The sequence below is a fragment of the Leuciscus leuciscus genome (genome assembly GCF_965113295.1).
Source record: "Leuciscus leuciscus genome assembly, chromosome: 2".
Lineage (NCBI taxonomy): Eukaryota > Metazoa > Chordata > Actinopteri > Cypriniformes > Leuciscidae > Leuciscus > Leuciscus leuciscus.
In genome coordinates this window covers 26,690,364-26,715,141 of record NC_138726.1, presented here as the reverse complement: position 1 = coordinate 26,715,141, position 24,778 = coordinate 26,690,364, and the positions used below count along the sequence as shown (strand labels likewise).

At 38.1% G+C, this 24,778-nt stretch overlaps 2 protein-coding genes across 2 annotated transcripts in view; both read left to right on the top strand.

Annotated features, from left to right (window-relative positions):
* The window catches only part of b4galnt4b (beta-1,4-N-acetyl-galactosaminyl transferase 4b), a 117,717-nt gene extending 116,299 nt beyond the window's left edge, over positions 1 to 1,418 (top strand). The window contains exon 21 of the mRNA XM_082161845.1: positions 502 to 1,418. Within this exon, the coding sequence (XP_082017971.1) occupies positions 502 to 616 (115 nt within the window). The 3' untranslated portion in view covers positions 617 to 1,418. The remainder of the gene's footprint in view (positions 1 to 501) is intronic.
* A 70-nt stretch (positions 1,419 to 1,488) lies between these two features.
* On the top strand, positions 1,489 to 23,729 carry abtb2a (ankyrin repeat and BTB (POZ) domain containing 2a). The gene is made up of 17 exons (XM_082161847.1): positions 1,489 to 2,745; positions 12,964 to 13,113; positions 15,361 to 15,568; positions 16,410 to 16,562; positions 16,769 to 16,934; positions 17,046 to 17,135; positions 17,768 to 17,869; positions 18,070 to 18,166; positions 18,813 to 18,936; positions 19,026 to 19,267; positions 19,921 to 20,099; positions 20,223 to 20,328; positions 21,409 to 21,511; positions 21,602 to 21,692; positions 21,771 to 21,839; positions 21,984 to 22,097; positions 22,177 to 23,729. Exons 1-17 carry the CDS (start codon positions 1,893 to 1,895, stop codon positions 22,375 to 22,377), a joined length of 3,048 nt encoding a protein of 1,015 aa, XP_082017973.1. The 5' UTR covers positions 1,489 to 1,892; the 3' UTR covers positions 22,378 to 23,729.
* Positions 23,730 to 24,778: the final 1,049 nt, after the last annotated feature.

Genomic DNA, 24,778 nt, shown 5'->3' with positions numbered 1-24,778 from the left:
CAGATTTAACCATTATGTGATATTTTTTTTACCTTTTTTAACATAAAAACTGATTCTCTGTCCTTTTCTTTTTGTATACATTGCAGAATAAATAAATGGATATAAAAGTATTGCCTTTGGAGCAAAACTCAGTAACCACTCAATTTTGTCAAAAGGTTTCTTAGAATGTGATCTGTCCCGTGACAGACAGGTGTGGCTTAATTAAGAATGTGAAATTTAATATCTAATTAATCAATCAAAAACATAATGTTACACTTTATTTTAAGTGTCACGATGTAGTTATACATTTATGTACTGAGGAATATGAATGAACTACAGGATTAGGACTTGGTTTAGTTGCATGTAATTGTGCATAATAATTTATAGTTATTCCTACAGTAACAAGTAACATGTAACAAGGACATTGTAAAATAAAGTGTTACCAAAATTCTCAGTTTCAGTGTTGGTGTAATTACTGTTTTTTGCATCTCTTCCTCCATCACATCTGCACTCTTCTCTCAGGGTTCTGCAGAACGGACTAGAGGTAGAAAGACTGCGACTGAGGAACTTTTACCACTATTTCCACTCCAAGCGGGGCATGTGGAATATTCCTATTAAAAGACCATCTCAAGGATAAGAGAAGAGCACAGAGGACCCTGCTGTTGTTTCTGGCTGGCTGGCTGTGGGTGTGTAGTGGTAATTTCCGCCCCAGATGATGCTCTTACATTGGAACATGGGCCTGCCACACTGCATTTGACGTGAGCATTGGACTTTGATAAACAACATTTTACTTAAGGGGTTTGCCAAACTTTTAATTGATGGGTAAAACATGAATCTATGAGGACACCAGGAGCTAACAGTGGATAATTGAAGGCACTTGCACATGAGACATTTGTAAATGCTTATTTGCCAATCTTAGAATTGAAAAGAAATGTGAAGAGAAAGGGTTGTCCAATATTCTGCAGTTTGTCTCTTTATTTCAAATGTACTGAGTAGTTTAAAATAGTGGAGGTTTATTCAAAGTGCTTATTATAGAGGGTGTCAAAATATAAAAGAGTGGTAGACCTATACAGTAATCCAGACAAGTTTTGATGAAGGGATAATTTCTGTGAAATTGTTTGTAGAGGATTTAGGTATACTTTTTCCCCTGTGAAAATTTCTTATTTTAAAGAATAAATAAAGTTCATTAAAATGAGTTTCGTTCAGGTATTATTTCAGCATAGTCCTACTAACCGCCACTCGAGGGCACACATGTGCGTCTAACAGATGCAGGAACCTTTCTAGTATACCTCGTTCTGGCCCATACTAAATTTGATTAAGAGAGCTGCTATTTATTGTCTATTAACTCTATACTAATCAGATTCATTCCTTACTGGGTCAATTTGTTCCCCAATAAAAGTAATGACATTTGAAATTTCGTCTTTTACGTTTTTTTTTTTGTTTGTTTTTTTGTATTATTGTTTTTTTTTAAGAAAAACTAATCAAATCCAATCCAATCATATCTATTTGTGATATATTGTGTTTAGATAGAGTAAATAAATAAAAACGATCCAAAGGCCAAAACTGAATCTTTAGTAATGACCGAACATTTTTGTCCCAGTTAGAACCAACATCTCACTTTACTCCTCGAGCGCTGCATGTGTCTGATTGGCTGAGAGAAAGCTGTCCGCTGATTGGACGGAACTTTTCGCTGTTAAAAGTTTCTGTCTGAGCACCAGGATTCATATGGCACTGGATTGCCCATGATTGCTGACCTTTAAACCAAAAGCCGTGCTTAGCGATGGACGTGCGTTAAATTAAGACAAGGATCGTGCCTTGCGCTGCATGTTTACTAACCAGGGAAGGAGTCCACCTCCTGTTAAACACTATAAATTGAAAAACGTGGAATAAATCACTTAAAAAAATAGAAAGATATGGCAGCTTTGAGCAATACTACTATGAAGACTTTGGAGGATTTGACTCTGGACTCTGGATATGGAGCCGGTGACTCTTACAGATCCCTCAGCCTGTCCTCCTCCAAGTCCAACTCCCAGGCGCTCATCAGTTCTCCACAGCGGGGAAATTGGTGGAGCAACACGGGATCCATAAACAGCAGGAACAACAGCTGGGACACCGTGAACACGGTGCTCCCTGAAGACCCAGAAGACATCTTCTCCAAGTGTCCGAGGTTACCAGAATTAGAGGAGTTCCCTTGGACAGATGAAGAGATCGATGTGGTCCTGCGTAAAGTTTCTCGAGAGGGACTGTCTTTCACTCCAGAGAGCGTCAGGAGTCTGTCAGTGCTTATGCGCAGAGCTTTATTGCGGATCTCCAGAGAAGCGCAGCGGCTGAGTGTCGTGCACTGCAGGTGCACGCGGTTCGAGGTGCAGAGCGCGATGAGACTGATCATGAGCTGGGCGCTGGCGGAAAGCTGCGTCTCGGCCGCGGTCAGAGCCATCTCGTTGTACAGCATGAGCGCTGGAGAGGTTCTGCGCAAGAGCAAGTCTTCCCGCTGCACGCTGAGTTTGTCTGTTGGACGCTTTTTCCGCTGGATGGTGGACACTCGCATCTCAGTGCGCATTCATGAGTACGCGGCCATCTGTTTGACCGCGTGCATTGAAAATTTAGTGGAGGAAATTGGGCTTCGTGTGCTGGCGGTGGCGCGGAGCGGAACCAACATCTCACCAGTGACGGCTGATGCGCTCGAGGCTGCAGTCAGCAATGACGCGGATATATTTGGTCTCGTGCAAAACTATGAACATCTCATCTGCGGGAAGAACGCCAATGGTAAGACAAATTAATCAAATATTAAAGTAGTTAACACTTCGTAGTTGTAAAGTAGTATTTTTGAGCCCTTTGGTTACTCACTTACTCACTAACTCACACTTTTCAAAGGTGGTTATATATATATATGGTTATCACAAATTACAGTTGTTTATAGTCATCATACCACAAACGTGAATATTGAGTTCTTAATAAAAGTTGCTAAGGACTAACTACCACCAGAATGTGAATTTACACACTTGCCAACCATTGTAGTCCTCATTTTGCAATTTGAACAATACCAAACAAAGAGTGCCTTCAAAATTCATATACATTTTAGTGTTTAATTTGTTACAATTAACTACTTATAGAGCATAATAAAATTGTTATAGTGTATGTATGCTATAACCTAACTATTTACAATATACAGTCGTGCTCAAGTTTATATATAAGATATTTTACACAGTATTAAGAATCAAGGGTATGTAATCTTTTGAATGGGGTCATTTGTATAAATTCAGCCATTTCTTTTTGTCTTGTGGACTATATGTAAATAATTTCTATGTTAAATATCTTATTCAGGACAGTACTAAATAAAAAATAACGTACATTTTGTATGATCCCTCTTATTTTGTTTAAAAAACAAACATTTTGCAGATTCTGCAAGGGGGTTGTAAACCTTTGAGCACGACTGTATCTATAATAGTGAACACCAATTTGTAACAAGTGGCTCTGCAACATAATTACATTTTGTAATGTAACAAGCTCTATATTGTAAAATGCAGCAAAATTATTCGTTATTATTTTGATTGCATGTGTTATTTGATTTTGATCTTTGACAAATGTCTTATTTTATTAGATTCTGAGTCTTTGAGAGGCACCTTGATCTTGGTGTCAGGGAAAAAACGAATTATCTTTTCCACTTTCATCTTGTCTCAAAGAGGGATGCGCACAGCTCTGCATAATTATGTGTAAACAAATGTCAGAAAAGCGAGTCTCACCCCCAGTCTGATCATTATGCATGACAACTCGAGGCCCAGTGATGCACTGCCTTTGGTGTGAAATGTGAATACAAGAAAATTATATTTGCCCTCTTTTGGCACAAGTGATGGCTTATTAATCATGTGAATACATCATTTCCTTGTAATACTATAATACTGTAGATAATGATACTGATTAAATCATGGACAAACTTTTAATGTTTCAGACTTGATTTGCTACCTGTGTGTTTTTCACTCTCACAGTTTACAACTTGCTGGTAAAATGGTAGCTTCTACATTATAAATAGGGTTTGGCTGTGGCTGTACATCCCACTGGTCAAACACATTTTCAGAAATGAACAAAAAGGCCATTGTTCTGCTCTAAGCCATGTATAGCTCTGGAAAATGAGCAGAAACAAGTGAGAGAGGCCAGAGTGAAAAGAATGGAAAGCCATCACACACTCTCCCTCTGGTTTAAATCAGTCTGTTGATCGTCTCTGTGACAGGGCAGCCTTTTTAAAACAAGAGAGGAAATTATGGTTTAATTTTCACACATAAAAGTAAGTGTTTATTGATATCCTGTGGGAATGAAATCGAAACCATCAAGCTGCCATTAAGCCAACAGCAGCACACAAACTACATACTATTGGGTATATCAACACCTACTTCACTTTGTGCTTCTGAATGTGGTATCTATTAACATCTTTCCATGAGTGTTTTTTACTTTGCACCCGAGGTGTAGTTCAAACACCCCCTATGGAGGCATAGGCTTAGAAATGTATTAATCTGATTCACAGGTACACACTCAGCATGATTGATGTGACAGTGCACTCGTGCTCAATCACCCATGGCTGGTTAACTTGTTTTGCTCACTTATACTGAAATACAGCTGACCCGCATGATAACTGAGGCTTGGAAACTCAGCAGTCTAAAGCACACTCAACACATAGAAATATAATGATAAAATATTATTTGCATACGCTCGCTGTTAGTCAATTTAGAATTTTGTTCATCCTGGAATTCAAATGTTTGAGAGCCACAAATAGGCCTAGTTATTTTTTTACTTGCTAGAGACTTGTCGAATGAGAGAAGGCTGCCATAGGCTTTCATGTCAAACACTCTTGTCTCACATGCTGAGCAGAGCCACATCTGGAACTGTTTAGTGCCGCACAGCTTAAATGACAGAAAAAATGCCCATTTTCTGTTGTGAAAGCTACTGTGGTCTTGTTCTTTGGCCTCTATGCATTTGTCCACACAAAGTGCCTTGAGCAGATGGCATCAGAAGACTGAATTATGATGCATTAATGTTGTTGGTTGCCAGGTTTCCATTTAATACAGAATTTGAGTTCTCATATTTTGTTTGTTTTTTCAATATATTATTAGGTCAGCGTAGCAGAATGGTTTGTTGGTTTAAAAAAATAAAATAAAAAATACAACAGTGTTGTGCCAGGCCATAGGGAAAATCCCAGCTGAAAATATATACAACCTACCAGTGGCTGGCAGGGGGTGATTTCCTTTTTAAAAACAAGCATCTCTTCAGAATGAGCAGAGAATATTGCATAAATGGCCCACACATGTATAATTAATTATTGCTTCCATGAACAACTTAAAACTAGTTTACTAAAAGAACCCTTTATCCATTTGATAACTGTATCACCATAATTTTAGGTGGAGGTCAACTGCAGTCACAGAAAAGCCTTTACAATAAACAAGCTAATAATGGCCATTATGACTCAGCCATGCAAGATGTCAACCGGAAACACGATGTTAGTCTTCTAAAAGGAAAGCGATTGAGCCCCTTAAATAAATAGTCTGATTTAATTGAGGTCCCCACTTGGCTTTAATGACAGACAGGACATAAAAGAGCTGGTCAAATGAGGGGATGCAGGTGAGACACAGTTCACATCAGATTGGCTCTCCACACCGTGAGAGCAGTCCCACTGAATGGGGTGTTGAGTTTTGGTCTGTGTGTGGAACCTTGTAATCATCATTGGTTAATTATCCTCATAAAACTTTCCGCCCACACAGCCCAGTTTCTTTGAGCTTGACTACAAACCGCAGAAATTAGAGCATTTCCCAGCCATGGTCATTTCAAGCCAGAGAGTGTGTTTAGGAGTTCTTAAGTAAGATTATAAACTCTACTTTGATAAGACTTTCTCAAAAGTCAGAAATGTCTTCTGGGATTATTTAAAAGTAAAAACATGTATAAAAGAGGTCTCACCTTTTTGTGTGCGCTAGATGGACTGAAGCTGCAACAGAGAAGCTAGTATTTCACATGAGGTCTGTGCTCTCTGTTTACACATGTAGTCAATAAGTGCTATTATAAACATCGTTTTGAGGGTCTCACTTGAGCACCTAGAGTGGACAAATGCTTTCTATAAGGAGAGGAGAAGGTGCCTTTCTAGAGCATGCAATGACAGCTGCTCTGTGTGCGAGTTGACCTTCCTCAACTCCCCAGCATGCCTGCCTGGACCCATTAGCATCTGTTCCAAAGAGGTGTTACTTAGTCTAAATTCAGGGTGGCCAGTAATGGAAGTTGCACTGCAGTGACTTTAGAATCATCAATATTCAAACAAATTTCTGTACAGATGTAAAAGTAAAAGTTCACTCAAAAATTTAAATGCTGTCATATTACTCATGTTTTTCCAAACCTTTATGACATAAAAATATGTTTTTTTTGTTGAATAATGTTGATAACTAAGCCATTTTGATTGACTTCCATTTGTATGGACAATAAAAATAAGACATTTCTCAAAATCAACATTGAAACTATTTAACATTTTGGCAAATTGATGGCTAATTCGTATGATACAGTATAATCTCATATGATCTGCTTACACCCCATTGACGGTTAGCTTTTGGAGTTAGGGATGGACCTTCATGCTTATGCTTTTTCTAAAACGTTTATGTTATATAAAACTTTTAATGCGTTCTGGTCGTTCATTTAAACTGAGAATGCAAACTTTGAAGTAGGTTTCAGTGCAAGTTTTTGAAAACGGGTTTTGAAAGCGATACCGTTATCATCTCCGTGTAAACTTCAAAAACGTGAATCTGTGAAAACGGTGACTGCGTGCACATGCGTATTACGTGTGTAGTCTATAGGCACGGCGTTTGAATGTGTATGTGCGCGACGCGTCGTCTTTCTTTACAAAGTGGCATTGCCAGTTACTTGTCTGGCATGCATAATACTGAATTTTTAGTCATTTCAGCATATACGTGTGAACGGTAATCATTAAGATAACGTTTTCATCTGTACAGAGAAAAAAAAACGTTGCCGTGAAAAAAACCCAATAGCAGGTATGTTCATCAAGTGCACAAAATGCTCCTTTATATTGATTTGAATTAAGAGAGGAAACAATTGTGGTTTAATTTACATCAAATGAGAGTTTAATGCATGTAGGAGTGTAGCATTTTATGATACAACATAAAACATTTTATGGGGACGCTTCTGTCGGGATATATACACTGAACACAGGGATTAAGGATCCAGACACACTTTATTTGGTTGCACAGGGAAATGGCAGATGAGATATATGGCAGAGAAATGGGAAGAGCGGGCAGAAAAATGACTGTCTTGATTCTTTCTCACGATGCAGAAAGAGGACGGAGATGCACACACCTCAGTAGTGGCGATAAAGGTCAATATAGCACGTAGACTTCCCCAGGAACGGCTGTGACGAAACTGGAACACACTCTGGAGAATAGCAGAGAGCAGGTAAAGGAGTCTTTCCCTGTTTAAGGCCAGACATTTGACTGAGGCTGAGGTGTGTGCTTATGTAGTGTGTTGATAAGGGTGTAATTGATGACAGGTGCTAGTAATTAGTAGTCTGGTGACAGAGATCGCTGTGTGGTGGAAGTGAGAGAGCCTGGCTGATCTGTGACAGCTTCATTGTTTTGTTACAACAAAGATCTAATCACTTAGACTCACATAAAGAGCTTGCAATTGAAAAGAAAATATTCCCTGTACCACCTCATTAATCCAAATGTAAAAACTAGGGGTTTTACACATTGTTAAGGTTCAAAAAAGGTACCTTGGAGCTTTTCATAAAGCACAGAAAATGCACTGAGTGAGTATACACGGGAACACACCTGACAGCCCATAAAACTCACTAATCAGTCATTTTATGAATACAGTCCATCTTGAGTTACTCTACACCTCTTTGTTCCAACTTTGACCGTTTAAGTAGGTGTCAAATAAATTTCAGCCTCTGTTTCAGGGGATTGCTGTTTGAATATGACCATTTCTGTTAGCTTGTGTGAAAATAATGATCTTTGCTGAGGATATTTTGTAAAACTGAATTAAATGTGATGTAATCAACACCTTGTTGAAAAGTCATTTCAAAGGGTTAATAGAGGATAATTACACATCCACATTGTGTTCCTTGAGTGATGTATGCAGTTTCTTCACCACATAGTGCAAGTTAATCAAGTGTTTGTCATCACAGCAATTACACAGAGTGATTTATTTAGCAGTATCTGTTAGCCTTCAGTCTTGACACCCATCATGTTTTATGGATTAGCTCTGGATGATTAATGTTGTAATGCTGTCTCTCCTCAACTTATCCCATACTTACCAAACCCTCCAACTTTGATTAATATTGCAGTCTGACAAGCTAAATTACATTAAAATCCTACTCAGTGATAACCCCTTTAGTCTGTGAAGGCTCACTGAATAGTCTGTAAGTAATTAAGCTATCATCAGAAAGAGATTTTGTCCTCCGTTCAACCCCAGATCAGGAAATCCACTCTAGAGCCATGACATGTTTTGAAAAACTGCTACAAAAATACTTTGCAATTGAAATTACTGCCTCCATGGAAACTGGCTCAGGGGTTTATGGGTGAGAGAAGCGGGCAGATGGAGATCCTGTATAGTAGTTACTGTTGTTCTGCTTTTTCCATCTTTCTCAAGAATGAGGCTTCAGAGTGAATTCCTGGCTTTAGATTGCAGCTCTCAAACGGGCCGCTCTGAAACTGACCAGGCTGTCATTCTGTTTTAGTTATGGCTTGAGGTGGCAAGTGGTGTCATGGGGCTAAACTGAGAGGTTGTGATCAGTGACCTGTCTGGCCATCATAGAGAGGTCATTCATTAGTTAGTGGAGCTTTTCTGTCCCCTTTTCTGATCCATGATATAATAAAATGCTCATTTTAATTAAAACAGTTTATGTACACAATAAGTGTATTGCATCCAATGACCAAATCCATACACTAAGAGAATGTAAAAGAAATTGGGGGCTCGTCTGGGATTTGAACCCAGGACCTCTCGCACCCCAAGCGAGAATCATACCCCTAGAATCTGTAATGCATTTACTAAATTAGTTGAATCAGGAAATGTCTATGTTTCACAAATGTTATATTTTCAATTCAGTAAAAAATGTCAAATGTTTAATAATAATTGCATCTGTAAAATAGTAAAAAAAATTCAAGATTTCAAGTAGTCAAAAGTTCCCCTAATTTTAGAATCACCCTTATATTCTTCAAAGCTGACTTGAATAATGTTTTGCAGTAGTTTGCCAGTGAGATGTATGTTATTCCTATTGCATTTGAGTATGTGAACAGAACACCTGGAGTAGTAGCCCCTTGCCAAGATCTGCATAATGTGTATCATTATGAAGAGTGAAGACTGTTAAACTCCAGGAGTTTCTCCTCGAAGGTTTTGTTGCACTTAGGTTAAAATTGACAGTAGAAAAGCCATCTGCTTTTTGAGCAGCCCACTGTTTCAATTATATTGCTAAGTTTATTCTATTTTTATTGGATATGTCATACATTTAAAATTGAAATAAATTAAACATTAAATGAGATATTACAATAAAAGTGTCATGATTCTGAAAATATATTGGATGTATTACTTTCAAACTCTTTTATTAGGTGATTTTAGAAGTAAAACAGCATATACAAGTAGGCCAAGTTTAAGAAGTAAATCTTTTGACCTTGTACAGTATTCCCCTGTTGACTGGAATTGTAAACCCAAAGCTCTTCCAATGAGTGGGGGCTGTGTCTTAAATAAGGAGCTGGATGCAGGAAGTTGTTATTATTATCTATGGTCTGCCCTCTGGAGAGAGGAAATCTTGGCAGAAATGGTCCGTGTGCGCAGTCACACACAACTAACAGGGCGCCTCCCCTTTACCGCTTAGAGATAGCAGTCAACGCTCCATGTCCTCAAACAGGCACTTCCAGCACAGCACCTAGTTACACAAGGGCCAATTGACTCTGGCTCTTCAGCACACTTGTGCCATTGTGCCCTGTGTAGAATGGTGGTGTTGTGGTAGCGTGTGACTGGACCACTGTGTTCACACCATATTACCTGGGCAAAATCAGGCAAGGAAAATAAGTTGATCACTCGTATTTAAGCAAATCAGTGTGGTTGCATTTGGGTTTGCAATTGAAAGGTTTCTTTCAGCAATTTCTTAAGGGATTTGTTCTCTGGTGACGAACACTTCTGAACTAAAGAACTAACCGGTTCTTAAACAAATGGATATAAATTCTTAATATAGAGCAGTCTGAATGTTATCAAAGCCAGGTTTATTGTCATTTTAAAATGTCAGAGCAATGGAGTAAAGCAAATTGTACTTTCAAGTAACTATGGATGTTAGATATTTATTTAATTTATTTGTATCATTCAATATTGGATTTATTTGTGGATTGGATTTAATGCATGCTCATTTCCAACTGTTTTTATTAAAAGTTTTCATCATATAAAACAAAGAAACGCTTAAGCAAACTCAAAATGAATTACCATAAATTATAATGTTATGATGAACTATTGATTTGGTAGCACTTACAGTATTTATGAACCTTTGTTAACGTTAATTAATAATAACACAAATGTTTATTGTTAGTTCATGTTAGCTCATGTCTTAAATTAAGATTTCAATAATGTATTAGTAAATGTTGAAATTAACATGAACTAAGGAGTATTAAATGAGTTAAATCAGTTTCCAGTGGAAGCCCTTAACAGGCTGGCACCCTGACAACAAGCTTTTTGTTTCACAACATAATGCATTTTTACTCATAAAATTATAAAATTGGTCATAAAACTAAAAATATTAGATGTGTCTGATAGTTTTAAAAGAAGATACCATATTGTTCAGCTGAAATATTTCTGGTTTTATGATGGTTTTCTACAGTATACACACAAACACATTAGTAGAGGTCAATATTGGAATCACTTCAGTAAATGTTGCTGCTCATCTCATTTTAAGTGTATTTTCTGCCACATAACCCCTAACCATGTCTCTTCTCGGCTTCTCTCTCTCCTTCTCTCTTTCATTGGCAGTGTAACTCCTGGTCAGGTCTATCACACTCGTATGGATTTCCCAGTCTCCCATCAGTGGTGTGTGTGAGCTCAATTTCTCTCCACATAATGGCAGTGCACACACATTCCCCTCTTCCTCAGTCCACAATGATGGTAGCAGATGAGAGTGTATGTGTGCGGATATGTGTCTGTGGGAGCGTGCAGCTGCCTATGACGCATGTCATGGCCTCAAGGCTGCCAGTATAGACACGGCTAGCTGTGGGAAAGGGAATGGGTGTGTTCTGGATAGAGGGGTTTGGGTCTGTGGGTCCACAGCCTGACCAGCTGCATCACACACCCTGTGGCTCACCCGTACCCATACAAACCCATTTGGCAGTAGATGCCAGGCCAAAGAGCTACGCAGCTCCTGCACATGCAGACCTGCTTTAGATTTGGGGTCTCTATAAAGACATATTTCTGTATTTTCAGCTGCACTGTATTAACTAATAACTATGATTTGTAGCACATGTAAAATGACCTTAACTAGACCAGACTGCCTCAGTTCAGGGGGCATGTGGATGTGGTTATAGACAGAGTTATATTCTGACTAGGCTCATTACTACATACAGTATATGCAAGAACATATTTCATATTTCCACATCTGCTAGTCGGTGAGTTTCCCAAACTACTTAGTCTTCAGAGAGTACATAATACATTGCATTTAAAAACAAGCAAATTGAGCAAAAAAGGTACAGAATCCAACAATACGTTTGGAGGAGTTTACCTTCCAAACTACGTCACGTCACATTATATGGAAAATTACCTTATATGGAAAATTATTAAATGCATACATACACAGATTATGTTCAAAGTGACTATACAATGAGTTTGTTCAACCAAATAGCTGTATGATAAATACTATTTAAGAACGATGTTATAAAAAAAAATTGCTCAAATAGATCAGGTAGTCAACATCTGGAGAGATATTTTGAGTCATCGTGGCACAGATTAATGTGTATACTGTACCTCATGAATGGTTTATCGTTTAGCTTGAAGACAAAACCAAATCCACATACAAGTCCCTCATTTGATCCCCTTCTGATACCCAGTGAAAGAGAGATCCAGGGGTAAGGCATGGATTTCAAATCAAATCAAAAGCCAAGCAAGCACATATCCTGTATTTGGGTTTGATAAATCAGCTGCCAAACATATGATCTGCTCATTCATTTTACTGACTATCAACTTACACTTTGTTTCTGAAACATTGGAAATGTATCAACTCTGCATTCAAGAATTATTTATTTTTTTATAACTTAATTTTTTTAAATAATCTTTATAAACTATACTTATGCTGTGGCGAGAAGAAATAGATCACCCTTCTGTTGGGAGCCATATACGGCATTCAGCCTGACGGCCAATGTGGCAGTGTTATACCAACTGCACACTGAGTGATTTGTAATAGTATCAGCTTTATGATTGTTTCCTGTCAGACTGTACGAACATGATCGCATCTGTAAGCCATGTCACACTGTAGGATCTCAGAAAAAAGTGAATTAGTCTCAGATGGCCAAATTGTGGTCAAAATCGTACAGTGTGCACCGCACCAGGCTTTAGACGTGGCTGAAACATATCATGCCACCAATTATTGTAAATTATAATTAATAATTAATCAGCGAAAGAAATCTACAGGAATAGAATGGACACTTAGCAATAAGACACAGCATGAATAATTTAGCGAGGAAGAGACGACTAAAGAAAGGAGAAAGAGCTATGTTCCGAGCAGAGGAAATGATGACTTACCACACTTCCTCTTCTTATCTCTGTCAGACACACGTACTGTACATGAAAACGATTGGCTTTTCCTTGGCAGTCTGTCTCCCCCATCCCCCCCCCATAATTTAGAGTTGTACAAGGCTGACGCAAGAGTTCATGTTTAGAGACACATACGCTAAATGAATCAAATACTAATGAATTGTTCGATGCTGTTGCAAGTTCTGATGATTTAATCTCATTGAATCTGTTTATGTGTAGGTGAGCTGTCTCTGCCTGCCCATTTCAGTCCGTATGCTAAGGGTCCAGACTCAGCGGTGGAGAGCAGAGAGGATGCCTACGCACAGCTGGAGCTCAGGACGCTGGAGCAGGCCCTGCTGGCCACCTGTGTGGGCAGCCTCTCGGAACTCAGTAAGTTACAACCCCTTCAGGTCATATTCAGTTCTTTTGAAGGACTGTGACAGTGCACTGTGTATTATTAGTTTAAATGCTACATTGTTGTCATATTACTAGGTATAAAAAAATCATACGAAATTTAACAGTTGTGGTTCTGAATCTGATCCTAAACCTAATCTGGTAACTCAGCGGTTCGAGTAATGGTTCTTTTAGAACTTTTAAAGACTAATAATTAATTTTAAGTGATTTTGATTCACTAAATATAACCGGTTAATAGCCATTCATTCATGTATCATACTAAACCATTTGCCTCTACATGATGTTTTAGGTTCACTAACTGGTTTATAACAGTCATTGGTTTGGTAATGCAACTACAGTGGTTGCGCTGTATGTTTGTTGAGTCGCTAAAAAGAACTGGTTCATAAAATAATTCAGTCGTGTATTCCTCTACACTTTTTGCAGTTTGTTTAGATACACTTTTATCATGAAGAAATTATAAAAAATAATACAAATCTTTCTAGATTTTTTTTTCTTCTTAATAAATCATTCAAATAGGATCATTCTCCCTCACAAATGAAAGTTCGGTCATCATATAAGACTTTCGTTCATCTTTGAAACCCAGTTATTGATATTTTTAATGAAACATAAGAGATTTCTGAAAGCCTAAGCAAACAAAACTTTGATGCTTCAAAAAGTTAATAAAAACACTGTAAATGAAATCCATATAAATTGAGTGGTTCAAGCCTTAATTATATCTTTTCATCATATAAAGTGATTGTGTCTCTTCAGAAGACTTGGATTAAACCACATGATAAATCAAATGGATGACTTTCACGATATGTTTTTAGTTTTGGTTGCTTTTACGATACTACGTTTTGGTTGCGTGGACTTTCAACGGATGGACAAAATGGATTGAATAATATAAAAAATATCGATGATGTAATGATGACAGAATTTAAATTTTTTGGGTGAACTAACCAAGAAGAAATAGCTTTTCTCAGCCTAGTAAAAGACTGCAGTTCTCTTTAAGAATTAGGTCACCCAAAAGACACTTGTTAAAACTTTAATGTAGAAACACTGTCGTTGTCCATTTTTCATCTCAGCCTATTACTGTCCAGTGAAATGCTATTTTTGCACGATTGTTTTTACATGTCTGTAAGACAGAGAGAGACATCTGTACATTTTAAGTGCCGCTCTTCTGACAACTCGACATTGCAGGCCTGCCTGGGGGGGTTTGAGCGCCTGAACTGTGGGCAGTTTGTTTACGTTGCAGACCTCAGTTCAGGATGAGGGAGGGGGGCCGCATTCACCAGAGAGGGAAACACGCTCTCCCTTAGGGGACCAGCAACACTCCTGCAGTTGTTTTGCTGGTACAAGAGCACCTTCTGTTTGGGTCAAAGGAGTAAAAAGCACCTTCTTTATGCTTTATGATTGCAAACACTCAAGCAATCGTAAAGCGCCCTTTGTTTAACAACTAATGCGCACGAGTGTTCATTAAGGTCCATGTAGACCATATGTGATTGATTGCTTAGATTGTTTCCCATACCCCTCTTGATCAGTATGTCTATTTCTTTCACATATTAGCTTTTGTTTAAAGATTAGCCACTTGTAGTTAAGTACAAAAGCAGTATTTCCAGTCAAGGATAAAATAATGCATCTCTGCTGTTGTTGTTCTCTCAGTCTCATCTCTTTCCTAAATGATGCTTTCCACATATGGATGACAGTGTCCCCTGACTTTACTGTAAGCTGCTCTGTCTAATAGTCAACACAGACTTTAAGGAGTGTGTCTGTCCTCATCATATCTTCTCCTCCTTTGGGGAGCCGCTTGAGTCTGGATTTCTGCATTGGGAGGCAAAAAGAGCAGATTTAATGTCCCTCAGAGTAATTTAGAATAAAGCTCCTAGACGTTTGAGTTTATGCGAATCCTCTTCCATTTCCACATTTGGACATAAAACAGATGGGTCTGAAGATATATTTTGCTATATTGAAATATGCTTTGTGTTGTGTGTTGTCAGCACTTTTAAAAAAAGAAGACATATTTGCACTTGGCTGCACAGCTACTGTCTTTAGTTTATGGGGTTGAACTGGAAACACAGATGGCTTTTCTACATCAGCAGCGCATTTTGATTTTGGTGCAAGTCTGCTTTCAGATCTTAAGGAATTTATTGCAGGGTCCATTTGAAAGGCATTTATTTTTTCTGCATGCTAAGATATTTGACAATATGAAACATGTTTCAACTTTTGTATGTGTGTGTCCTGCAGGTGACTTGGTCTCCCGTGCAATGCACCATATGCAGCGTTTGGTTTCAGCAAGTCCCAGTCTCAGTCCAGGACGTCCTTTCTGCCTGCAGCCCATCTCCTGGTCTCCAGACGCTCTTCACACACTCTATTACTACCTACGCAGTCCACAGATGGAGTCACTGGAGAACCCCAACCTTGAGCCACCCAGGATAGCCCTCAGTAAAGAGAGGTGAGATCAATGAGCCAAAACCACTTTTACCTGTTTAAGGCTCATAAAGGCTCATAATATATATATATATAATACAATAATATTTCACATAATTACTATTTTTAACATACATACAGTATGTTTGATACAGCCATAAAAAAACCTTATTGGCCCCAAAGCTTTCAAAGGTAGTGTATATTAGATTTCTGTGCAAGCATAATGGATTAGTCGTCCTTGACTATTTTAAGTGCATTTTTGTAGACTCAATTGTCCATTCCTCTTCTGTTTTTCGATCAGTATTTATATTTTCTTTGAAATTAGCTTTTTTCCCTATAGATTATAGACATACTTGGAATTTCACCTTCAGGTCTGTTCTAGTAAGATGAGTGGCTCCACTCTGTGTGGAAACCTTGCTCTGCATTCACGTCAGATAATGAATACTAATGTGTTTAGCAGGTGGACAGTTATGGTTGTGAGCATGCTTCAGAATCACAGCACTCCTGGCACAGATACTAGAAAAAGGAAACCGTAGAGGATTTGTTCTGTAATATCACACTGATTTGAATTGCAGTGAGACTGTGTCTGTTGAAGATGGCAGATGTTGTTATTCAAATTGTGATTAAGGCTTGTTTGTGGTAATAAATGACAGGATTGAAAGAAGCTGTGGCGAGCCAAATCAGCAGCCTTTGTAATTACACTGTCCTCTTTTCTCTCTGATCCAGTTTTGTGCCACTGTTGATCTCCCCTAAAATTTTCTGGGTTTAAGCGTGTTTGTGTGTGTGTGCATTTTGGCAAGGAGAAAGACAGAGGGGGGTGAAGTGAGAGATGTTGGTAAATAACTGTAATGCCGTGTCTCTCTCAGGCCATTTCCTCTTCTTCCTCCTCTGATGGAGTGGATGCGAGTCGCTATGGTCCATGCGGAGCATCGACGGAGCCTGTTAGTGGACAGTGATGATGTGAGACAGACTGCCCGACAGCTTCTCCCTGGACTGGACTGTGAACCTCGACAGCTCAAGTAAGATGTTCATGTTGCTTAAATGTACGAGCATAATACTGGCAAAATTAAGGTAAAGGGTTTAAATCTTACATACCACAACAAACATGTTCAAATTATCTGTCTTTACCCAGTTAACTTTGTACTTTGGCTCTCTATCTGTACAATTTTTTTTTTCTTTTAATGTTATTAGCTCCAAATTCACTCTCTCTCCTTCTTTTTCTCAGGCCAGAGTGCTGTTTCACCTCCTTTAAACGTCTAGATTCAAAGGCTGCCACAGACAAGTTTAATCTGGATCTTGGCTTTCGCATGCTCAACTCTGGCCGCACTGATCTGATTGGCCAGGCTATCCAGCTTCTGGGCCTAGACGGGGTGAACACAATGGATGACCAGGTGAACCCATAAAGCCTGAACTTCTGAATTTCTTTTTTTTCCCCAGGTTGGAAAACCATATACTTGACTTCATGTGTTTTTATGTTTAACTCTTTCTGTGTGGGTATGTAGGGCATGACTCCACTGATGTACGCCTGTTCAGCAGGGGACGAGGCGCTGGTGCACATGCTCATTGATGCTGGGGCAAACTTGGACATAGCGGTAATGACACTGTGCACGTTCAGTCGCATTAAATCTTTTTTCACCCATGTATCCAATCCCATCTCAAGACAATTCGCACAAATTTTACAAGGTGGTTAATTCGTACAAATTCATACGACCTCACTCGTACGATTTTTGCTAAATCGTACATATTTTACGAGTTGCCCAATTCGGATGAATGACCTACCCCTGACCCCGCCCCTAAACATATCCATCACTGGGGTTTAGACAAATGGTATGAGTGAGGTCGTACGAATTAGTCACCTTTTACTCACTCGTACGAATTGCTCGTGCGATAGTGTTGATGTATCTATAATGGGCCATCCATTCCTGCTCCTAGAAGGCCAATGTCCTTCCCCAAAACACTTGCCTGGAAGTGTCTATTAATCCTGAAGGTTCTGATTACCTAGTTTAATTAGGACTGAAGCTAAACTCTGTAAGATATTGGCCCTTCAAGAGCAAGCAAGATTGAACACCCTTACAGGTGGGCTCATTTCAGGTTAACATTCTTGAATGGATGGTTGGTTTGCAGTAATGTAACACTCTGGGAACTCACACATATGCAGTAGAATTTTGGTTCTTTACCAATAAATACTTTTCTTTTCTCTCTCTCACTTTGTTCTTCTTTTCAGGTGCCCAACTGTTCACCAAAACATCCCTCTGTCCATCCTGAGAGCCGCAGTTGGGTGGCCCTCACCTTTGCAGTGCTGCATGGACACATATCTGTAGTACAGGTGAACATGCACACTACTTACATGTACAATCCTGTTACTGCATGTAGTCATTTAATAATAATGTATGTTATTAATGTTCATTTTAAAAATGACTTACAAAAGAAGGCATGTTTTATGTTCAGATCTATAGTATACTATAAAATATTATATGTTAACATTGGAGGACTATCATGTTAAATGAACTTTGTTTGCCCTTCCAGCTCTTGTTAGATGTGGGAGCAGATGTGGAGGGAACAGCCCTGAGAAATAGCCACCACAGCTCAGCAGAAACACCCCTCCAGCTGGCATCTGCCGCAGGTGGGAAAAAAACTGCGCAAAGTCTTCCTTATCATGTTTTCAGAGTTATGTTTGAATGTACTCCCAATAAGGAAAACTATAGCAGAGGCTATTTGTAGTGTAAATAATACTACTAAAATTCAAAAGTTTATGATCAGTTTTTGAAGGAAATTAATACTTTTCTACAGCAATGATCTATTCATTTAATCAAAAGTGATGGTAAATGCAGTTATAGTATTACAAAAACATTCTATTTGAAATTAATGCAGTTCTAATGAACTTTAATATATATATATATTCTTAATAAAAAGAAATGTTTCTCGAGCAGTAAATCGGCATATGATCTCTGAAGGATCATGTAAGACTGAAGACTGCTTACTGTAAAATTCAGTTCTGTCATCACAGGAATAAATTACAATTTAAAATATATTAAAACAGAAAACGGTTATTTTCAATTGTGATAATATTTCACAATATTACTGCTTTTGATGTGTTTTTGATGAATAAATGAGCATGAGTCTTTATTGAAAAACATTTTAAAATCTTACTAACCCCAAACTTTTGAATAGTAGTGTAAAAAGCATATCATATAGTATTTGCAAAGAACTTTCCACGTCATGCTTTATTAGAAAAAGTTTTAATTGTGTGTGTATGTGCGTGTTTTCAGGGAACTATGAGATGGTGAGTTTGCTGTTGTCCCGCGGCGCCGACCCCATGCTGCGGGTGCATCTGACATCATCACTCTATGAGGGCATGAACTGCTTCAGTCATGCTGCAGCGCATGGACACAGGTACTGACCCCTCACAAACACACACTGATCAATATCAGTGGTTTGATTTCATTATGAACTTATGTATTGAATAATGTATTTCCCCCTAGGAACGTGTTGAGGAAGCTGTTGAGTCAGCCTCAGCGGCTGCAGGAGGACGTTCTTTCTCTGGAGGAGATCCTGGCAGAGGGAGTAGAGGAGCAGGAGAAGCAGGGAATAGAGGACAGAGCAAATGCGAAGTCTGTCTGTTCTCCACGGCTGTGTAAGGCCCGCATCAGAGCCCTGCAGGAAGCCAGTCTGCACAGCGCCGAACACGGATACCTGGACGTCACCATGGAGCTCAGGGCACTGGGTACACATCTGACTCATTTACAATAAATCAAAGAAAATGGACAACAAATTGAATTAGAGATGCATAAAGAGTGAGACATTTTTAGCATGCAGCAACCATTAGTTAGATTAACCTGCAATTGTCTAGGCACTCATAGGGCCGGGGCCCACCAGGGGGCCTCAGCAAATTATAAGATAACCAAAACAAGCAGCTTTGTCACCATTATAGCAGAAGTACCAGTAGTTTTAAAATAAATATTTGTGATTTTATTTAAGTAGATTCATGTTTTCTCAACCCCTGATATAAACACTACTATTTTTTTTTTATTAATTAATATATTTTTTAAAGAAATTACTTATTTTATTCAGTAAGGGTAACATCTGCATGATTCTGGATAAATTGAGAATCACAATTGTTTGGTTTCAAACAGAGATCACGATTCTCCAACGATTCTGAATAGACAACTAAACAAAATAACATTTCATTTACTAGAAGCTATTACTGTTTTTACTGTATTATTGATCAAATAAATGCAGTCTTGGTGAGCATAAGAGATGTCTTTCAAAAACGTAAAGAACCCAAACTTTTGAACGATGGTGTATAAACACATTTAGAATGAGTAAACAGATGTTTAATGTTTAAAGAGTTTGAACAAGCTGCTTGTTCTCTCCCAGGAGTGCCGTGGAAGCTGCACGTGTGGCTGGAGTCAGTGCGCAGTGCCCAGTTCCAGTCCAGGACTGAACTCATGCTTTCTCTCCTTAAAGACTTCACCACTATTGGGGAAGAAAAATACTGTGAGGAATTGCTCTCAGAGGGTCTTCCACTCCTCTTCTCCATTATCAAAACTAGCAAGGTAACCCTGACAAAATAATCATCAAAACATCATGTGTATGTTAAAAGTGTGATGCTACATTTCAAGAATTATCAGTCAAGTGAAATATAGCATTTTTATGTTTGTTCTTATCATTAAATGCAGAGTAAGGACATCCGTAAGCAGCTGGCTGTCATCTTTAGCCACTGTGTTTGCTCTACAGCCGTCCCAGCTATCCTGGCAGTGAAGGACACACCTACAGCTCAACTAGGTAGATCACCACACACCATACTTTACTTATACCTACACTATCGTTCAAAAGTTTTGGGTGGGTACGATTTTTTTGGTCACACTTTAGATTAGGGTCTAATTCTCATTATTAACTAACTTATTAGACTTTTGCCTCAATAAACTCCTAATTACGGCTTATTAATAGTTTGTAAGGTAGTTGTAAAGTTTAGGTATTGGGTTGGATTAAGAGATTTAGAATAGGGTCATGCAGAATAAGGCATTAATGTGTGCATTATAAGGACTAATAAACAGCCAATATATGCATGATAATAAGCAACTAGTTAATAGTGAGAACTGGACCCTAAACTAAAGTTTTACCGATTCTTTTTTTTATTTATTTTTTAAGAAGTCTCTTATGCTCACCAAGGCTGCATTTATTTGATCATACACTATTATGGAAAAAAACTATAATATTGTTAAATATTATTACAAGTTAACTGTAGTTTATTACAATAACTGTGTAATTTATTCCTATGATGGCAAAGCTGAATTTTCAGCATAATGTCTTCAATGTCACATGATCCTTCAGAAAATATTCCAATATGCTGATTTCTTATTATTATCAATGCTGAAAAGAGTTGTGCTGCTTAATACATGTCTATAATATATAATAAAAAATTGTTTAGGATTCTTTGATGAATAATAAAGAGAGCAAACTATTTAAGTCACGTTACTGTCACTTTTGATAGATTTAATCTATCCTTGTTGACACATGTCCTTTGGTGTGAGAGACCCGGGTTCGAATCCACTGTGAGACACCAATGTGTCCCTGAGCAAGACACTTAACCCCTAGTTGCTCCAGAGGCGTGCGACCTCTGACATATATAGCAATTGTAAGTCGCTTTGTATAAAAGCGTCAGCTAAATGAATAAATGTAAAAATGTAAATGTAAATGTTGAACAAGTTTAATTTCTTAAAAATAAATATTAAAAAAACCTGACCCAAAACTTTTTGGACTCTTCCATGTTGTAATAAAAGTACCAGTAACATCTGTATGCAGCTCAGCATCACTAATATATCATATCATATGATGTTAATAAGTACGGTGTCACCCTCGCAGATGCTCATTTTCTGAATAACGCTGAGATGTCTGATGTGATATTTGTGGTGGAGGGAAGGCCGTTTTATGCCCACAGAGTTCTGCTCATGTCTGCTTCACAGAGGTATTACTCAAACTGATGTTACATGCTAATGTTACATGTTACATGCCTTATAATACCTTATGTAAATGGTATGCTGTAATTTAATTTAAGGTTCAGAGACTTGCTGGGCCTCTACAGGAGCAATGGCACAACAGACCACATGGCCATTGAAGTCACTGACATAAAATACAGCACGTTCCAGGTAACTAAGAAACCTTGGCCTAAACATACACACGACAAACTTATGACATGAAAAATGGCTTCTATATGGTTATTTCAGATGATGATGGCACATCTGTACTGTGGAGGAACAGCATGTTTAGATGTGTCTGTGCCTGATTTGCTGGAGGTAAGAAAAACATGTCATGCAGCACATATACATTACAGTACTGTTTAAATACATTTCTGTAATTAAATGTAAAGACTTGGCATTAAAAACGAGAATAAAACATGTCAAGTTAAGCTGAGATGCAATATGTCATATCCTGTACAGCTTCTTCAAGTGGCACACTCATTCCAGCTTCCAGTATTGAAGAGACACTGTGAAATCCTCTGCTCAGAGAGAATAAATCTCATCAACGCTGTGAGCGTCTACCAGACTTCCAAAGTATGTACACACAGCTTACCTGAGCATATTCATTGTTTCAGAGTTCAGTCTTCTGATGTCATCTGTGTGTGTTGAGCAGGCGAGTGAGGCAGTGGGGCTGGCAGTGTTCTGTGAAGGCTTTTTCCTGCAGAACATGGTGGATCTTCTGGACTGTGAGCAGTTTGAGGAGCTGCTGCTGGGTTCTGACTGCAGCACTGCACTGGATCCAGATGCACTGGATGGGCTTCAGGCAACACTGGCTTCAAGGCTGCACTCACTCTGTGGCCCACGTCGAGCTTGAGCGCATGAGGGGAAAACATTTGAAATTACACGTGTGGTTCACAAAGCTCCCATGCCGACACATTGTTTAGAAGATGTTTGTCCTCTAGGTGGCATCTTTGCCATTCCTATTTTTTTTTGCCAGTGGTAGTGTTTTAATGTGATGTGTGCTATTTATTAGAGTTTTTAAGACTTAAATGGTAAAATAATGTATGAAAGTGTTTCCTAATATTGTGCTTTGGTCATGGATAATGAATTTAAATGTGGATTGAAGAGGTGTTTGATCATACCTCAGTACAGATGGGATTTACAAGTTGTTGTTTTTTTTTACAAGCTACATGCTTCTGAGAGAAAGTTATGTAAACTGCAGTATTAGCGCCCTCCAGTGGTCAAAGTGTCCTACACCTACCTACGAAGATTTATCAAAAATGTATATAGTAGTAATGTAGATACTTTTGTATTCTCATATCACAAGTGTAAATATATTTCTAATATGCAGTATGGCAATGGTACGGAGATATCTTGGGATCAATACAAATAAATTATTTGATATAACATTTTTCATGCAGCAGCCGCATGGCACAAGTAATTTTGAAAAGACTAATAAATGTGAAAAATACATATGGGCTCTGATTGTTTTTTTTTTCTTCTTATGGAGTAGGCAGGATTTGCAGTTTTAGGAGGGGCCACATCCGAAAATTCCTATAGTATTTAAATAGGAGTGTCAGAAGTTTGGGATAGCCTTCCTAAATCTTATTTACCTTTATTCTACCAGGAAGTCTCATTGAGATTAAAATATATTTTTCAAGAGTGATCTGGCCAAGGATAGCAGCAATACAGTAAGACAACATTTAAATAATAATAATAATATATTAGAACATAGTATCCTCTCAACAAAAACAATCACACGCCTTCATTACCACTGTATTTATGATGCCTTTAAATTCACCAATAGACACCAATTTGTCTAGTTTTAGATCTTTTTGCAAATTATTCCATGCCAAGTAGGGGCCGTGATAGGAAAATGCAGTTTTCCCCAGTTCTGTAAAAACTCTAGGTACATTTAAAAGCAAACACTTTGAAGAGCATAGCTGGTAACTGCCAGAACTAACACAAAGAAGGGTACAAAGATGCGCTGGAAGTTTACCTATTGCTTTATAGATAAAAATGTACCAATGCTGTTTTCTTCATATAGTTAGTGATGTCCAACCCACCATCTCATAAAGAATGCATTGATGAGTAAGGGATTTTGCATTTGTAATAAAGCGTAGTGAAGCATGGTAAACTGAATCAAGGCTCGTTAAAATGCAGGAGGCTGCATGCATGTATGATATATCACCATAATCAATCACAGTTAGGAAGGTAGCTTCTACAAGTTTTTAACATTTTAAATTAGAATTATTTCTAAAATAAAACCCAATTTTCACTTTGAGCTTTCTGATTAGATTAAAAATGCCCAAGTATTTGTAAGAAGATACTCTTTCAATATTTTTACCATCAGATGTAAAAATGCTAAAATTATCAAGTAGGCCTACTTATGAATGAGCCCTTAAAAAAAAAAAAAAAAAACTTTGTTTTCTGTGAATTCAAAACCAATTGTAAGCTCACAAAAGCACTTTGCAATGACTGAAATGCAGTTTGAAGCTCTTGCACTGCCTGTGCTGGATGGAGCAAGTGTAATAGTATCATCAGCATAAGTGTTTTTTTGTTTGTTTTTTTGCTTGAATCTCCTTACCCAGATCATTTATATAAATATAAAACAAAACAGGTGGCAATATGGACCCCTGGGGAACCCCTTTTGATATATTAAGAAAATCGGATTTTTTATCCTCTGCATGAACACACTGAGTCCGATCTGCCAAATAATTTCTAAACCATTTCACCGTCCCTGCAGGTTCAATAATGGTGCTATGGCCAGTTCTAAAACCAGATTGAAAAAGTTTAAAATATTGTCAAATAAAAACTGTTTTAACTGTATGTTTACCTGAGATTCAATGATCTTAGGCAAAATTTGTTTTGTGGTCAATGCCCTTCAAGGCTGCGCAAACTTCACAGGTTTAAAAACAAATCGCTGGTGTAACCACAGAACATGGGATAGCTGTATTTGCATTTAAACTATAAAATACAGACCCAGCATGAATGAAGTGTTTATTTAACTGATTGATCATAGCAGCTTTTTCCTTTATTTTTTCTATGTCAACCTGAATATATTCAGGAAGACTAGAGGCTACATGAGTCCCTGACAAGGATTTAATTAATTTCCAGAATTTTGAGGGGTTATTTAAATTATATGAAACCGACTTTAAATGAAACTCTGACTTTCTAATCATCAACGTGCAATTATTCCTCAGTGTTTTAAACGTAGACCAATCAGCAGGGGCATTTGAAAATCTGGAAACCATGGATTGTATCTACCGCTGATC